The sequence below is a fragment of the Bombina bombina genome, chromosome 9 (assembly GCF_027579735.1).
Source record: "Bombina bombina isolate aBomBom1 chromosome 9, aBomBom1.pri, whole genome shotgun sequence".
Lineage (NCBI taxonomy): Eukaryota > Metazoa > Chordata > Amphibia > Anura > Bombinatoridae > Bombina > Bombina bombina.
The window spans coordinates 278,282,376-278,297,420 of NC_069507.1; the positions used below are offsets into that span (position 1 = coordinate 278,282,376).

The 15,045-nt window shown below is 37.1% G+C and overlaps 1 protein-coding gene across 1 annotated transcript in view; it reads left to right on the forward strand.

Annotated features, from left to right (window-relative positions):
* LOC128640329 (calsyntenin-3-like) overlaps positions 1-15,045 on the forward strand; it is a 234,948-nt gene that overhangs the window by 131,829 nt on the left and 88,074 nt on the right. The window contains 3 exon segments of the mRNA XM_053692821.1: positions 6,433-6,545; positions 7,823-8,026; positions 13,149-13,167. Coding sequence (XP_053548796.1) covers positions 6,433-6,545; positions 7,823-8,026; positions 13,149-13,167 — 336 coding nt within the window.

Consider the following 15,045-nt stretch of genomic DNA (forward strand, 5'->3'; position numbering starts at 1 on the left):
TTTCTGAGGCGGAGTTTTACCCGACTCAACATAGGCAAGATGAATTAAAGATTTCAACCAAGATGCCAAAGAAATGGCAGAAGCTTTCTGGCCTTTTCTAGGACCGGAAAAGATAACAAATAGACTAGAAGTCTTTCGGAAAGATTTAGTAGCTTCAACATAATATTTCAAAGCTCTAACAACATCCAAAGAATGCAACGATTTCTCCTTAGAATTCTTAGGATTAGGACATAATGAAGGAACCACAATTTCTCTACTAATGTTGTTGGAATTCACAACTTTAGGTAAAAATTCAAAAGAAGTTCGCAACACCGCCTTATCCTGATGAAAAATCAGAAAAGGAGACTCACAAGAAAGAGCAGAAAATTCAGAAACTCTTCTGGCAGAAGAGATGGCCAAAAGGAACAAAACTTTCCAAGAAAGTAATTTAATGTCCAATGAATGCATAGGTTCAAATGGAGGAGCTTGAAGCGCCCCCAGAACCAAATTCAAACTCCAAGGAGGAGAAATTGACTTAATGACAGGCTTTATACGAACCAAAGCTTGTACAAAACAATGAATATCAGGAAGAATAGCAATCTTTCTGTGAAAAAGAACAGAAAGAGCAGAGATTTGTCCTTTCAAGGAACTTGCAGACAAACCCTTATCTAAACCATCCTGAAGAAACTGTAATACTCTCGGTATTCTAAAAGAATGCCAAGAAAAATGATGAGAAAGACACCAAGAAATATAAGTCTTCCAGACTCTATAATATATCTCTCTAGATACAGATTTACGAGCCTGTAACATAGTATTAATCACAGAGTCAGAGAAACCTCTGTGACCAAGAATCAAGCGTTCAATCTCCATACCTTTAAATTTAAGGATTTCAGATCCTGATGGAAAAAAGGACCTTGAGACAGAAGGTCTGGTCTTAACGGAAGAGTCCACGGTTGGCAAGAGGCCATCCGGACAAGATCCGCATACCAAAACCTGTGAGGCCATGCTGGAGCTACCAGCAGAACAAACGAGCATTCCTTCAGAATCTTGGAGATTACTCTTGGAAGAAGAACTAGAGGCGGAAAGATATAGGCAGGATGATACTTCCAAGGAAGTGATAATGCATCCACTGCCTCTGCCTGAGGATCCCGGGATCTGGACAGATACCTGGGAAGTTTCTTGTTTAGATGAGACGCCATCAGATCTATTTCTGGAAGTTCCCACATTTGAGCAATCTGAAGAAATACCTCTGGGTGAAGAGACCATTCGCCCGGATGCAACGTTTGGCGACTGAGATAATCCGCTTCCCAATTGTCTATACCTGGGATATGAACCGCAGAGAGTAGACAGGAGCTGGATTCCGCCCAAACCAAAATTCGAGATACTTCTTTCATAGCTAGAGGACTGTGAGTCCCTCCTTGATGATTGATGTATGCCACAGTTGTGACATTGTCTGTCTGAAAACAAATGAACGATTCTCTCTTCAGAAGAGGCTAAAACTGAAGAGCTCTGAAAATTGCACGGAGTTCCAAAATATTGATCGGTAATCTCACCTCCTGAGATTCCCAAACTCCTTGTGCCGTCAGAGATCCCCACACAGCTCCCCAACCTGTGAGACTTGCATCTGTTGAAATTACAGTCCAGGTCGGAAGCACAAAAGAAGCCCCCTGAATTAAACGATGGTGATCTGTCCACCACGTTAGAGAGTGTCGAACAATCGGTTTTAAAGATATTAATTGAGATATCTTTGTGTAATCCTTGCACCATTGATTCAACATACAGAGCTGAAGAGGTCGCATGTGAAAACGAGCAAAGGGGATCGCGTCCGATGCAGCAGTCATAAGACCTAGAATTTCCATGCATAAGGCTACCGAAGGGAATGATTGTGACTGAAGGTTTCGACAAGCTGTAATTAATTTTAGACGTCTCTTGTCTGTTAAAGACAGAGTCATGGACACTGAATCCATCTGGAAACCCAGAAAGGTTACCCTTGTCTGAGGAATCAATGAACTTTTTGGTAAATTGATCCTCCAACCATGATCTTGAAGAAACAACACAAGTCGATTCGTATGAGATTCTGCTAAATGTAAAGACTGAGCAAGTACCAAGATATCGTCCAAATAAGGAAATACCACAATACCCTGTTCTCTGATTACAGACAGAAGGGCACCGAGAACCTTTGTAAAAATTCTTGGAGCTGTAGCTAGGCCAAACGGCAGAGCCAAAAAATGGTAATGCTTGTCCAGAAAAGAGAATCTCAGGAACTGATAATGATCTGGATGAATCGGAATATGCAGATATGCATCCTGTAAATCTATTGTGGACATATAATTCCCTTGCTGAACAAAAGGCAAGATAGTCCTTACAGTTACCATCTTGAACGTTGGTATCCTTACATAACGATTCAATATTTTTAGATCCAGAACTGGTCTGAAGGAATTCTCCTTCTTTGGTACAATGAAGAGATTTGAATAAAACCCCATAGCCTGTTCCGGAACTGGAACTGGCATAATTACTCCAGTCAACTCTAGATCTGAAACACAATTCAGAAATGCTTGAGCTTTTACTGGATTTACTGGGACACGGGAAAGAAAAAATCTCTTTGCAGGAGGTCTCATCTTGAAACCAATTCTGTACCCTTCTGAAACAATGTTCTGAATCCAAGGATTGTGAACAGAATTGATCCAAATTTCCTTGAAAAAACGTAACCTGCCCCCTACCAGCTGAGCTGGAATGAGGGCCGCACCTTCATGTGGACTTAGAAGCAGGCTTTGCCTTTCTAGCTGGCTTGGATTTATTCCAGACTGGAGATGGTTTCCAAACTGAAACTGCTCCTGAGGATGAAGGATCAGGCTTTTGTTCTTTGTTGAAACGAAAGGAACGAAAACGATTATTAGCCCTGTTTTTACCTTTAGATTTTTTATCCTGTGGTAAAAAAGTTCCTTTCCCACCAGTAACAGTTGAAATAATAGAATCCAACTGAGAACCAAATAATTTATTACCCTGGAAAGAAATAGAAAGTAGAGTTGATTTAGAAGCCATATCAGCATTCCAAGTTTTAAGCCATAAAGCTCTTCTAGCTAAAATAGCTAGAGACATAAACCTGACATCAACTCTGATAATATCAAAAATGGCATCACAGATAAAATTATTAGCATGCTGAAGAAGAAGAATAATATCATGAGAATCATGATGTGTTACTTGTTGCGCTAAAGTTTCCAACCAAAAAGTTGAAGCTGCAGCAACATCAGCCAAAGATATAGCAGGTCTAAGAAGATTACCTGAACACAGATAAGCTTTTCTTAGAAAGGATTCAATTTTCCTATCTAAAGGATCCTTAAACGAAGTACCATCTGACGTAGGAATAGTAGTACGTTTAGCAAGGGTAGAAATAGCCCCATCAACTTTAGGGATTTTGTCCCAAAATTCTAATCTGTCAGACGGCACAGGATATAATTGCTTAAAACGTTTAGAAGGAGTAAATGAATTACCCAATTTATCCCATTCTTTGGAAATTACTGCAGAAATAGCATCAGGAACAGGAAAAACTTCTGGAATAACTACAGGAGCTTTAAATACCTTATCTAAACGTTTAGATTTAGTATCAAGAGGACCAGAATCCTCTATTTCTAAAGCAATTAGTACTTCTTTAAGTAAAGAACGAATAAATTCCATTTTAAATAAATATGAAGATTTATCAGCATCAACCTCTGAGACAGAATCCTCTGAACCAGAAGAGTCATCAGAATCAGAATGATGATGTTCATTTAAAAATTCATCTGTAGGGAGAGAAGTTTTAAAAGATTTTTTACGTTTACTAGAAGGAGAAATAACAGACATAGCCTTCTTGATGGATTCAGAAACAAAATCTCTTATGTTATCAGGAACATTCTGCACCTTAGATGTTGAGGGAACTGCAACAGGCAATGGTACATTACTAAAGGAAATATTATCTGCTTTAACAAGTTTGTCATGACATTTAATACAAACAACAGCTGGAGGAATAGCTACCAAAAATTTACAGCAGATACACTTAGCTTTGGTAGATCCAGCACTAGACAGCGATTTTCCTGTAGTATCTTCTGACTCAGATGCAACGTGAGACATCTTGCAATATGTAAGAGAAAAAACAACATATAAAGCAAAATTGAACAAATTCCTTAAATGACAGTTTCAGGAATGGGAAAGAATGCCAAGAACAAGCTTCTAGCAACCAGAAGCAATAAAAAATGAGACTTAAATAATGTGGAGATAAAAGCGACGCCCATATTTTTTAGCGCCAAATCAGACGCCCACATTATTTGGCGCCTAAATGCTTTTGGCGCCAAAATGACGCCACATCTGGAACGCCGACATCTTTGGCGCAAAATAACGTCAAAAAAATGACGCAACTTCCGGCGACACGTATGACGCCGGAAACGGAAAATAATTTTTGCGCCAAAAAGTCCGCGCCAAGAATGACGCAATAAAATGAAGCATTTTCAGCCCCCGCAAGCCTAACAGCCCACAGGGAAAAAGTGTCAAATTTTTGAAGGTAAGAAAAAAATGATTAATTCAATTGCATTATCCCAAATATGAAACTGACTGTCTGAAAAATAAGGAAAGTTGAACATTCTGAGTCAAGGCAAATAAATGTTTGAATACATATATTTAGAACTTTATAAACAAAGTGCCCAACCATAGCTTAGAGTGTCACAGAAAATAAGACTTACTTACCCCAGGACACTCATCTACATATAGTAGATAGCCAAACCAGTACTGAAACGAGAATCAGCAGAGGTAATGGTATATATAAGAGTATATCGTCGATCTGAAAAGGGAGGTAAGAGATGAATCTCTACGACCGATAACAGAGAACCTATGAAATAGACCCCGTAGAAGGAGATCACTGCATTCAAATAGGCAATACTCTCTTCACATCCCTCTGACATTCACTGCACGCTGAGAGGAAAACCGGGCTCCAACTTGCTGCGGAGCGCATATCAACGTAGAATCTAGCACAAACTTACTTCACCACCTCCATAGGAGGCAAAGTTTGTAAAACTGAATTGTGGGTGTGGTGAGGGGTGTATTTATAGGCATTTTGAGGTTTGGGAAACTTTGCCCCTCCTGGTAGGAATGTATATCCCATACGTCACTAGCTCATGGACTCTTGCTAATTACATGAAAGAAATATATATATATATATATATATACATATACAGTCACACACACAATATATACATATACACACACACAATATATACATATACACACACACAATATATACATATACAGTCACACACACAATATATACATATACACACACACAATATATACATATACACACACACAATATATACATATACACACACACAATATATATATATATATACACACACACAATATATACCTATACACACACACAATATATACATATACACACACACAATATATACATATACACACACACAATATATATATATCAATTTCTCAAAGAAAAATTCTTCACAAGAATTTTTGTTGTTTAAGAAGATAATCCCTTTATTACCCATTCACCAGTTTTGCATAATTAACAGTTTTATACAGTTAATATACGTTTTACCTCTGTGTTTACCTTGTATCTAAGCCTTTTCTGACAGCCCCCTGATCACATGACATTTTATTTATTATCTATTGACTTTCATTTTAGCCAATTAGTGCAGTGTCTGCTACGGGCATTAGCACAATGTTATCTATATGACTAACATGAACTAGCTCTCCCCTGTTGTGAAAAGCAAATAAAAAAATCATGTGATAAGAGGTGGCCTTCAAGGGCTTATAAATTGTCATATGAGCCTTCCTAGGTTTAGCTTTCAACTAAGAATACCAGGAGAATAAAGCAAAATTGGTGATAAAAGTAAATTGGAAAGTTATTTAAAATTACATGCCCTATCTGAAACATGAAAGTTGTTTTTTTTTGCGACTTGACTGTCCCTTTAAGGTGCAATAGTCCTATTTCTGCTGAGGGGAGCTAAATAACCCAAGAGCAAGCCACACAGAAATGTAAGCACCATGTGTAATAAAAGATAATATTCATAACAGGAGTGATAACACAGCAGGACCCCTGACAGTCTTACATTTAGTGTATTTTAGGAAGTGTTACTGCCCATTACTAGAGGATCTCACTATCCCTCTAACCAGACTGTGCTCAAGCTCCTCCTACCAGCAGCAGCAGTGTTTACTGAAGAGGTTTTGTTCTCTGTCCAGAGGGAACTTAGTCCCTCCTGCAAAAATAGTGCAGGAACTCCGTTCCCATGCGTTCCCGCTCGACTTGACCCCTGAAGTGTGCGCCCTTTGATAAGTGAGAAGGAAACTAGCAGTGAAGTAGTAACACCAGGACTTGCCAGCTGTGCACCCACCACCAGATGCATTCTATAGGAAGTAGCCTCTGATCCCCCTTTCTGAGTGTGCCTCTCTCTTCCTGTATCCCAGATGGCACTTACTCACACTATACCCTGGCTGTACACGGATGCCGGATTTCCTTCCTCTATTGGCCTTTGCTGGACACTGCTCGTCCTGTTAAATTCCTATGGAAACTTGAGCAGGTAAGTATTAGAATAAGGCGGGTACAGGGCACACTGTGTGAGAGGGTACAGCTGCTGTACTGGGTGCCCATGTACACCAGGGTCTCTCAATGCCAGCAGCCAGGCAAGATACAAAGGATTCCCCAATCTGAGCACCGATCCTTACAGTATGGCCTGCTAGTGCTCCTGAGGGCCGGGACACACTGGTGTACACTAGAAGGAGATGGCATATACTCTCATTGTCTCTCTCCTCCCAGAGTGATTCTTTACTCCACCCTCTGTCTCTCCCTCCAACCCTCTGTGTCTCCCTCCAACCCTCTGTGTCTCCCTCCAACCCTGTCTCTCCCTCCAACCCTCTGTCTCTCCCTCCCATCCTCTGTCTCTCTCTTTCTCTCCCTCCAACCCTCTCTCTCTTTTTTTCTGCCTCCCACTCGCTGTCTCACTTTCTCTCCCTCCCACCCTCTGTCTCTCCCTCCCACCCTCTGTCTCTCCCTCCAACCCTCTGTCTCTCTCTTTCTCTCCCTCCAACCCTCTCTCTCTTTTTTTCTGCCTCCCACTCGTTGTCTCACTTTCTCTCCCTCCCACCCTCTGTCTCTCTCTCTCTCTCCCTCCCACCCTCTGTCTCACTCTCTCCCTCCCACCCTCTGTCTCTCTCTCTCCCTCCCACCCTCTGTCTCTCTCTCTCTTTCTCTGGCTCCAACCCTCTGTCTCTCTTTTTTTTCTGCCTCTCACTCGCTGTCTCACTTTCTCTCACCCTCTGTCTGTCTCTCTCTCTCTCTCCCTCTCACCCTCTGTCTCACTCTTTCCCTCCCACCCTCTGTCTCTCTCTCTCCCTCCCACCCTCTGTCTCTCTCTCTTTTTCTCCCTCCAACCCTCTGTCTCTCTCTTTTTTTTCTGCCTCCCACTCGCTGTCTCACTTTCTCTCACCCTCTGTCTGTCTCTCCCTCCCACCCTCTGTCTCTCTCTCTTTCTCTCCCTCCCACCCTCTATCTCTCTTTCCCTTTATCTGTCTGTTTCATCCTCCTCTCATCTCTGCTTGTCTCTCTCTCCCTCCCACCCGCTGTCTCTCTGCCTCTCCCTCCCACCCTCTGTCTCTGCCTCTCCCTCCCACCCTCTGTCTCTCTCTCTCTCCCTCCCACCCGCTGTCTCTCTCTCTCTCTCCCTCCCACCCTCTTCTCTCTCTCTTTCTCTCCCTCCCACCCTCTGTCTCTCTCTCTTTCTCTCCCTCCCACCCTCATTCTCTCTTTCCCTTTATCTCTTTCATCCTCCTCTCATCTCTGCTTGTCTCTCTCTCACAGGTGTGTGACGCAGAGTGGCATCATTACGCGCTCAGTCTTGAGTTTCCTACAGTCTCTCTGTATGTGGATGGAGTAACATATGACCCTGCACTTATTCACGACAATGGCGCACTTACGCCTCCGAGGCACCAAGCTCGTCTGATGATAGGCGGCTGTTGGGCAGGTGAGGATGAAGCACGAGAGAGAATCAAAAGGTGTGGGGAGGTGGGGGAGATGATATGGCTGTCAGGTAAAGACAAAATCACTGTCCTCTCCTTCACATTAGTTTGCTAAAAGTAAACTTTATATTCTGCTCAGCTGGTTTATGGCTTCTGATACATTAGAATTACTAGAATCAGACATGAAATATAACACTCAGATATACTGGGCTCTATATGAACAGGTTTTGGGCTAGATTAATAGTGGAGGAGTGCTATTTTGTGCTCCCGCTCTCAAGCTAACTTTGGTAGACGGAGGTTTTTTGCCTACATCGGATTGTGTTCGTATTACAAGTTAAAAGTAAAAGTTTATGTCCGCTCCTTATCACCTCCCTCACTCTCAAGTGCATAACTGACATAGGAAGAATAACTTTATAGCAAGTGCCAAGCAAGCTAGGGTTAAATTATTAACCCTTCAGCATCTGTATAGCAGGACACTACACTGCACACTAGTTTATATAGATGTTACACAGCCTGATAATAATATATAATCTAATAATGTTATATTATTAACCCTTCAGCATCTGTACAGCAGGACACTACAATGCACACTAGTTTATATAGATGTTACACAGTCTGATATTAATGTATAATCTAATAATGTTATACTATTAACCCTTCAGCATCTGTACAGCAGGACACTACAGTGCACACTAGTTTATATAGATGTCACACAGTCTGATATTAATATATAATCTAATAATGTTATACTATTAACCCTTCAGCATCTGTACAGCAGGACACTACAGTGCACACTAGTTTATATAGATGTTACACAGCCTGATATTAATATATAATCTAATAATGTTATATTATTAACCCTTCAGCATCTGTATAGCAGGACACTACAATGCACACTAGTTTATATAGATGTTACACAGCCTGATATTAATATATAATCTAATAATGTTATATTATTAACCCTTCAGCATCTGTATAGCAGGGCACTACACTGCACACTAGTTTATATAGATGTTACACAGCCTGATATTAATATATAATCTAATAATGTTATATTATTAACCCTTCAGCATCTGTATAGCAGGACACTACACTGCACACTAGTTTATATAGATGTTACACAGCCTGATATTAATATATAATCTAATAATGTAATATTATTAACCCTTCAGCATCTGTATAGCAAGACACTACAATGCACACTAGTTTATATAGATGTTACACAGTCTGATATTAATATATAATCTAATAATGTTATACTATTAACCCTTCAGCATCTGTACAGCAGGACACTACAGTGCACACTAGTTTATATAGATGTTACACAGCCTGATATTAATATATAATCTAATAATGTTATATTATTAACCCTTCAGCATCTGTATAGCAGGACAGTACAATGCACACTAGTTTATATAGATGTTACACAGCCTGATATTAATATGTAATCTAATAATGTTATATTATTAACCCTTCAGCATCTGTATAGCAGGACACTACAATGCACACTAGTTTATATAGATGTTACACAGCCTGATATTAATATATAATCTAATAATGTTATATTATTAACCCTTCAGCATCTGTATAGCAGGACACTACAATGCACACTAGTTTATATAGATGTTACACAGCCTGATATTAATATATAATCTAATAATGTTATATTATTAACCCTTCAGCGTCTGTATAGCAGGACACTACAATGCACACTAGTTTATATAGATGTTACACAGCCTGATATTAATATATAATCTAATAATGTTATATTATTAACCCTTCAGCATCTGTATAGCAGGACACCACAATGCACACTAGTTTATATAGATGTTACACAGCCTGATATTAATATATAATCTAATAATGTTATATTATTAACCCTTCAGTATCTGTATAGCAGGAGACTACAATGCACACTAGTTTATATAGATGTTACACAGTCTGATATTAATATATAATCTAATAATGTTATACTATTAACCCTTCAGCATCTGTATAGCAGGGCACTACAATGCACTCTAGTTTATATAGATGTTACACAGTCTGATATTAATATATAATCTAATAATGTTATACTATTAACCCTTCAGCGTCTGTATAGCAGGACACTACAATGCACTCTAGTTTATATAGATGTTACACAGTCTGATATTAATATATAATCTAATAATGTTATATTATTAACCCTTCAGTATCTGTATAGCAGGAGACTACAATGCACACTAGTTTATATAGATGTTACACAGTCTGATATTAATATATAATCTAATAATGTTATATTATTAACCCTTCAGTATCTGTATAGCAGGAGACTACAATGCACACTAGTTTATATAGATGTTACACAGTCTGATATTAATATATAATCTAATAATGTTATACTATTAACCCTTCAGCATCTGTATAGCAGGACACTACAATGCACACTAGTTTATATAGATGTTACACAGCCTGATATTAATATATAATGTAATAATGTTATATTATTAACCCTTCAGCATCTGTATAGCAGGACACTATACTGCACACTAGTTTATATAGATGTTACACAGTCTGATATTAATATATAATCTAATAATGTTATACTATTAACCCTTCAGCATCTGTATAGCAGGACACTACAGTGCACACTAGTTTATATAGACGTTACACAGCCTGATATTAATATATAATCTAATAATGTTATATTATTAACCCTTCAGCATCTGTATAGCAGGACACCACAATGCACACTAGTTTATATAGATGTTACACAGCCTGATATTAATATATAATCTAATAATGTTATATTATTAACCCTTCAGCATCTGTATAGCAGGACACTACAATGCACACTAGTTTATATAGATGTTACACAGTCTGATATTAATATATAATCTAATAATGTCATACTATTAACCCTTCAACATCTGTATAGCAGGAGACTACAATGTACATTAGTTTATAAAGATATTACACAGCCTGATATTAATATATAATCTAATAATGTTATATTATTAACCCTTCAGCATCTGTATAGCAGGACATTACAATGCACACACTAGGTTATATAGATATTACACAGCCTGATATTAATATATAATCTAATAATGTTATATTATTAACCCTTCAGCGTCTGTATAGCAGGACACCACAATGCACACTAGTTTATATAGATGTTACACAGCCTGATATTAATATATAATCTAATAATGTTACAGTATTAACCCTTCAGCGTCTGTATAGCAGGACACTACAATGCACTCTAGTTTATATAGATGTTACACAGCCTGATATTAATATATAATCTAATAATGTTATATTATTAACCCTTCAGCATCTGTATAGCAGGACACCACAATGCACACTAGTTTATATAGATGTTACACAGCCTGATATTAATATATAATCTAATAATGTTTTATTATTAACCCTTCAGCCTCTGTATAGCAGGACACTAAAATGTACACTAGTTTATATAGATGTTATACAGCCTGATATTAATATATAATCTAATAATGTTATATTATTAACCCTTCAGCATCTGTATAGCAGGACACTACACTGCACACTAGTTTATATAGATGTTACACAGCCTGATATTAATATATAATCTAATAATGTTATATTATTAACCCTTCAGCGTCTGTATAGCAGGACACCACAATGCACACTAGTTTATATAGATGTTACACAACCTGATATTAATATATAATCTAATAATGTTATAGTATTAACCCTTCAGCATCTGTATAGCAGGACACTACAATGCACACTAGTTTATATAGATGTTACACAGCCTGATATTAATATATAATCTAATAATGTTATAGTATTAACCCTTCAGCATCTGTATAGCAGAACAGTACAATGCAAACTAGTCTATATAGATGTTACACAGCCTGATATTAATATATAATCTAATAATGTTATATTATTAACCCTTCAGCGTCTGTATAGCAGGACACCACAATGCACACTAGTTTATATAGATGTTACACAACCTGATATTAATATATAATCTAATAATGTTATAGTATTAACCCTTCAGCATCTGTATAGCAGGACACTACAGTGCACACTAGTTTATATAGATGTCACACAGTCTGATATTAATATATAATCTAATAATGTTATATTATTAACCCCTCAGCATCTGTATAGCAGGACACTACAATGCACACTAGTTTATATAGATGTTACACAGCCTGATATTAATATATAATCTAATAATGTTATATTATTAACCCTTCAGCATCTGTATAGCAGGGCACTACAATGCATACTAGTTTATATAGATATTACACAGCCTGATATTAATATATAATCTAATAATGTTATATTATTAACCCTTCAGCATCTGTATAGCAGGACACTACAATGCACACTAGTTTATATAGACGTTACACAGCCTGATATTAATATATAATCTAATAATGTTATATTATTAACCCTTCAGCATCTGTATAGCAGGGCACTACAATGCACACTAGTTTATATAGATGTTACACAGTCTGATATTAATATATAATCTAATAATGTTATACTATTAACCCTTCAGCATCTGCATAGCAGGACAGTACAATGCACACTAGTTTCTATAGATGTTACACAGCCTGATATTAATATATAATCTAATAATGTTATATTATTAACCCTTCAGCATCTATATAGCAGGACACTACAATGCACATTGGTTTATATAGATGTTACACAGTCTGATATTAATATATAATCTAATAATGTTATATTATTAACCCTTTATCATCTGTATAGCAAGACAGTACAATGCACACTAGTTTATATAGATGTTACACTGCTTGATATTAATATATAATCTAATAGTGTTATAGTATTAACCCTTCAGCATCTGTATAGCAGGACACTACAATGCACATTGGTTTATATAGATGTTACACAGTCTGATATTAATATATAATCTAATAATGTTATATTATTAACCCCTCAGCATCTGTATAGCAGGACACCACAATGTACACTAGTTTTTATAGATGTTACACAGTTTGATATTAATATATAATCTAATAATGTTATATTATTAACCCTTCAGCATCTCTATAGCAGGACATTACAATGCACAGTAGTTGATATAGATGTTACACAGCCTGATATTAATATATAATCTAATAATATGTTATTTTATTAACCCTTCAGCATCTGTATAGCAGGACACTACAATGTACACTGGTTTATATAGATGTTGCACAGTCTGATAGTAATATATAATCTAATAATGTTATAGTATTAACCCTTCAGCATCGGTATAGCAGGGCACTACACTGCACACTAGTTTATATAGATGTTACACAGTCTGATATTAATATATAATCTAATAATGTTATAGTATTAACCCTTCAGCATCTGTATAGTAGGACTCTACAATGCACACTAGTTTATATAGATGTTACACAGCCTGATATTAATATATAATCTAATAATGTTATATTATTAACCCTTCAGCATCTGTATAGCAGGACACCACAATGCACACTAGTATATATATATATATATATATATATATATATATATATATATATAAATCTACCCTAGTAACCCCTAAACTGCAAAACTCTCTGGCCTAGATTTAGAGTTGGGCGGTAGCCGTCAAAACCAGCGTTAGAGGCTCCTAACGCTGGTTTTTACGGCCCTCTGGTATTTGGAGCCAGTCATTAAAGGGTCTAACGCTCACTTTCCAGCCGCGACTTTTCCATACCGCAGATCCCCTTACGTCAATTGCGTATCCTATCTTTTCAATGAGATCTTTCTAACGCTGGTATTTAGAGTCGTGGCTGAAGTGAGCGTTAGAAATCTAACGACAAAACTCCAGCCGCAGAAAAAAGTCAGTAGTTAAGAGCTTTCTGGGCTAACGCCGGTTCATAAAGCTCTTAACTACTGTGCTCTAAAGTACACTAACACCCATAAACTACCTATGTACCCCTAAACCGAGGTCCCCCCACATCGCCGCCACTATATTTAAATTTTTTAACCCCTAATCTGCCGCTCCGTACACCGCCGCCAACTACGTTATCCCTATGTACCCCTAATCTGCTGCCCCTAACACCGCCGACCCCTATATTATATTTATTAACCCCTAATCTGCCCCCCACAACGTCGCCGCCAGCTACCTACAATAATTAACCACTAATCTGCCGACCGGAGCTCACCGCTAGTATAATAAATGTATTAACCCCTAATCGGCCTCACTCCCGCCTCAATAACCCTATAATAAATAGTATTAACCCCTAATCTGCCCTCCCTAACATCGCCGACACCTAACTTCAAGTTTTAACCCCTAATCTGCCGATCGGAGCTCACCGCTACTCTAATAAATTTTTTAACCCCTAAAGCTAATTCTAACCCTAACCCTAACACCCCCCTAAATTAAATATAATTTTATTCTAACGAAATAAATTAACTCTTATTAAATAACTTATTCCTATTTAAAGCTAAATACTTACCTGTAAAATAAACCCTAATATAGCTACAATATAAATTATAATTATATTGTAGCTATTTTAGGATTAATATTTATTTTACAGGCAACTTTGTATTTATTTTAACCAGGTACAATAGCTATTAAATAGTTCATAACTATTTAATAGTTACCTAGTTAAAATAATTACAAAATTACCTGTAAAATAAATCCTAACCTAAGTTACAATTAAACCTAACACTACACTATCAATAAATTAATTAATTAAATAAACTACCTACAATTATCTACAATTAAACCTAACACTACACTATCAATAAATTAATTAAATACAATACCTACAAATAAATACAATTAAATAAACTAGCTAAAGTACAAAAAATAAAAAAGAACTAAGTTACAAAAAATAAAAAAATATTTACAAACATTAGAAAAATATTACAACAATTTTAAACTAATTACACCTACTCTAAGACCCCTAATAAAATAACAAAGACCCCCCAAAATAAAAAAATGCCCTACCCTATTCTAAATTACAAAAGTTCAAAGCTCTTTTACCTTACCAGCCCTTAAAAGGGCCCTTTGCGGGGCATGCCCCAAAGAATTCAGCTTTCTTCAGCCGCCGCTTGGAT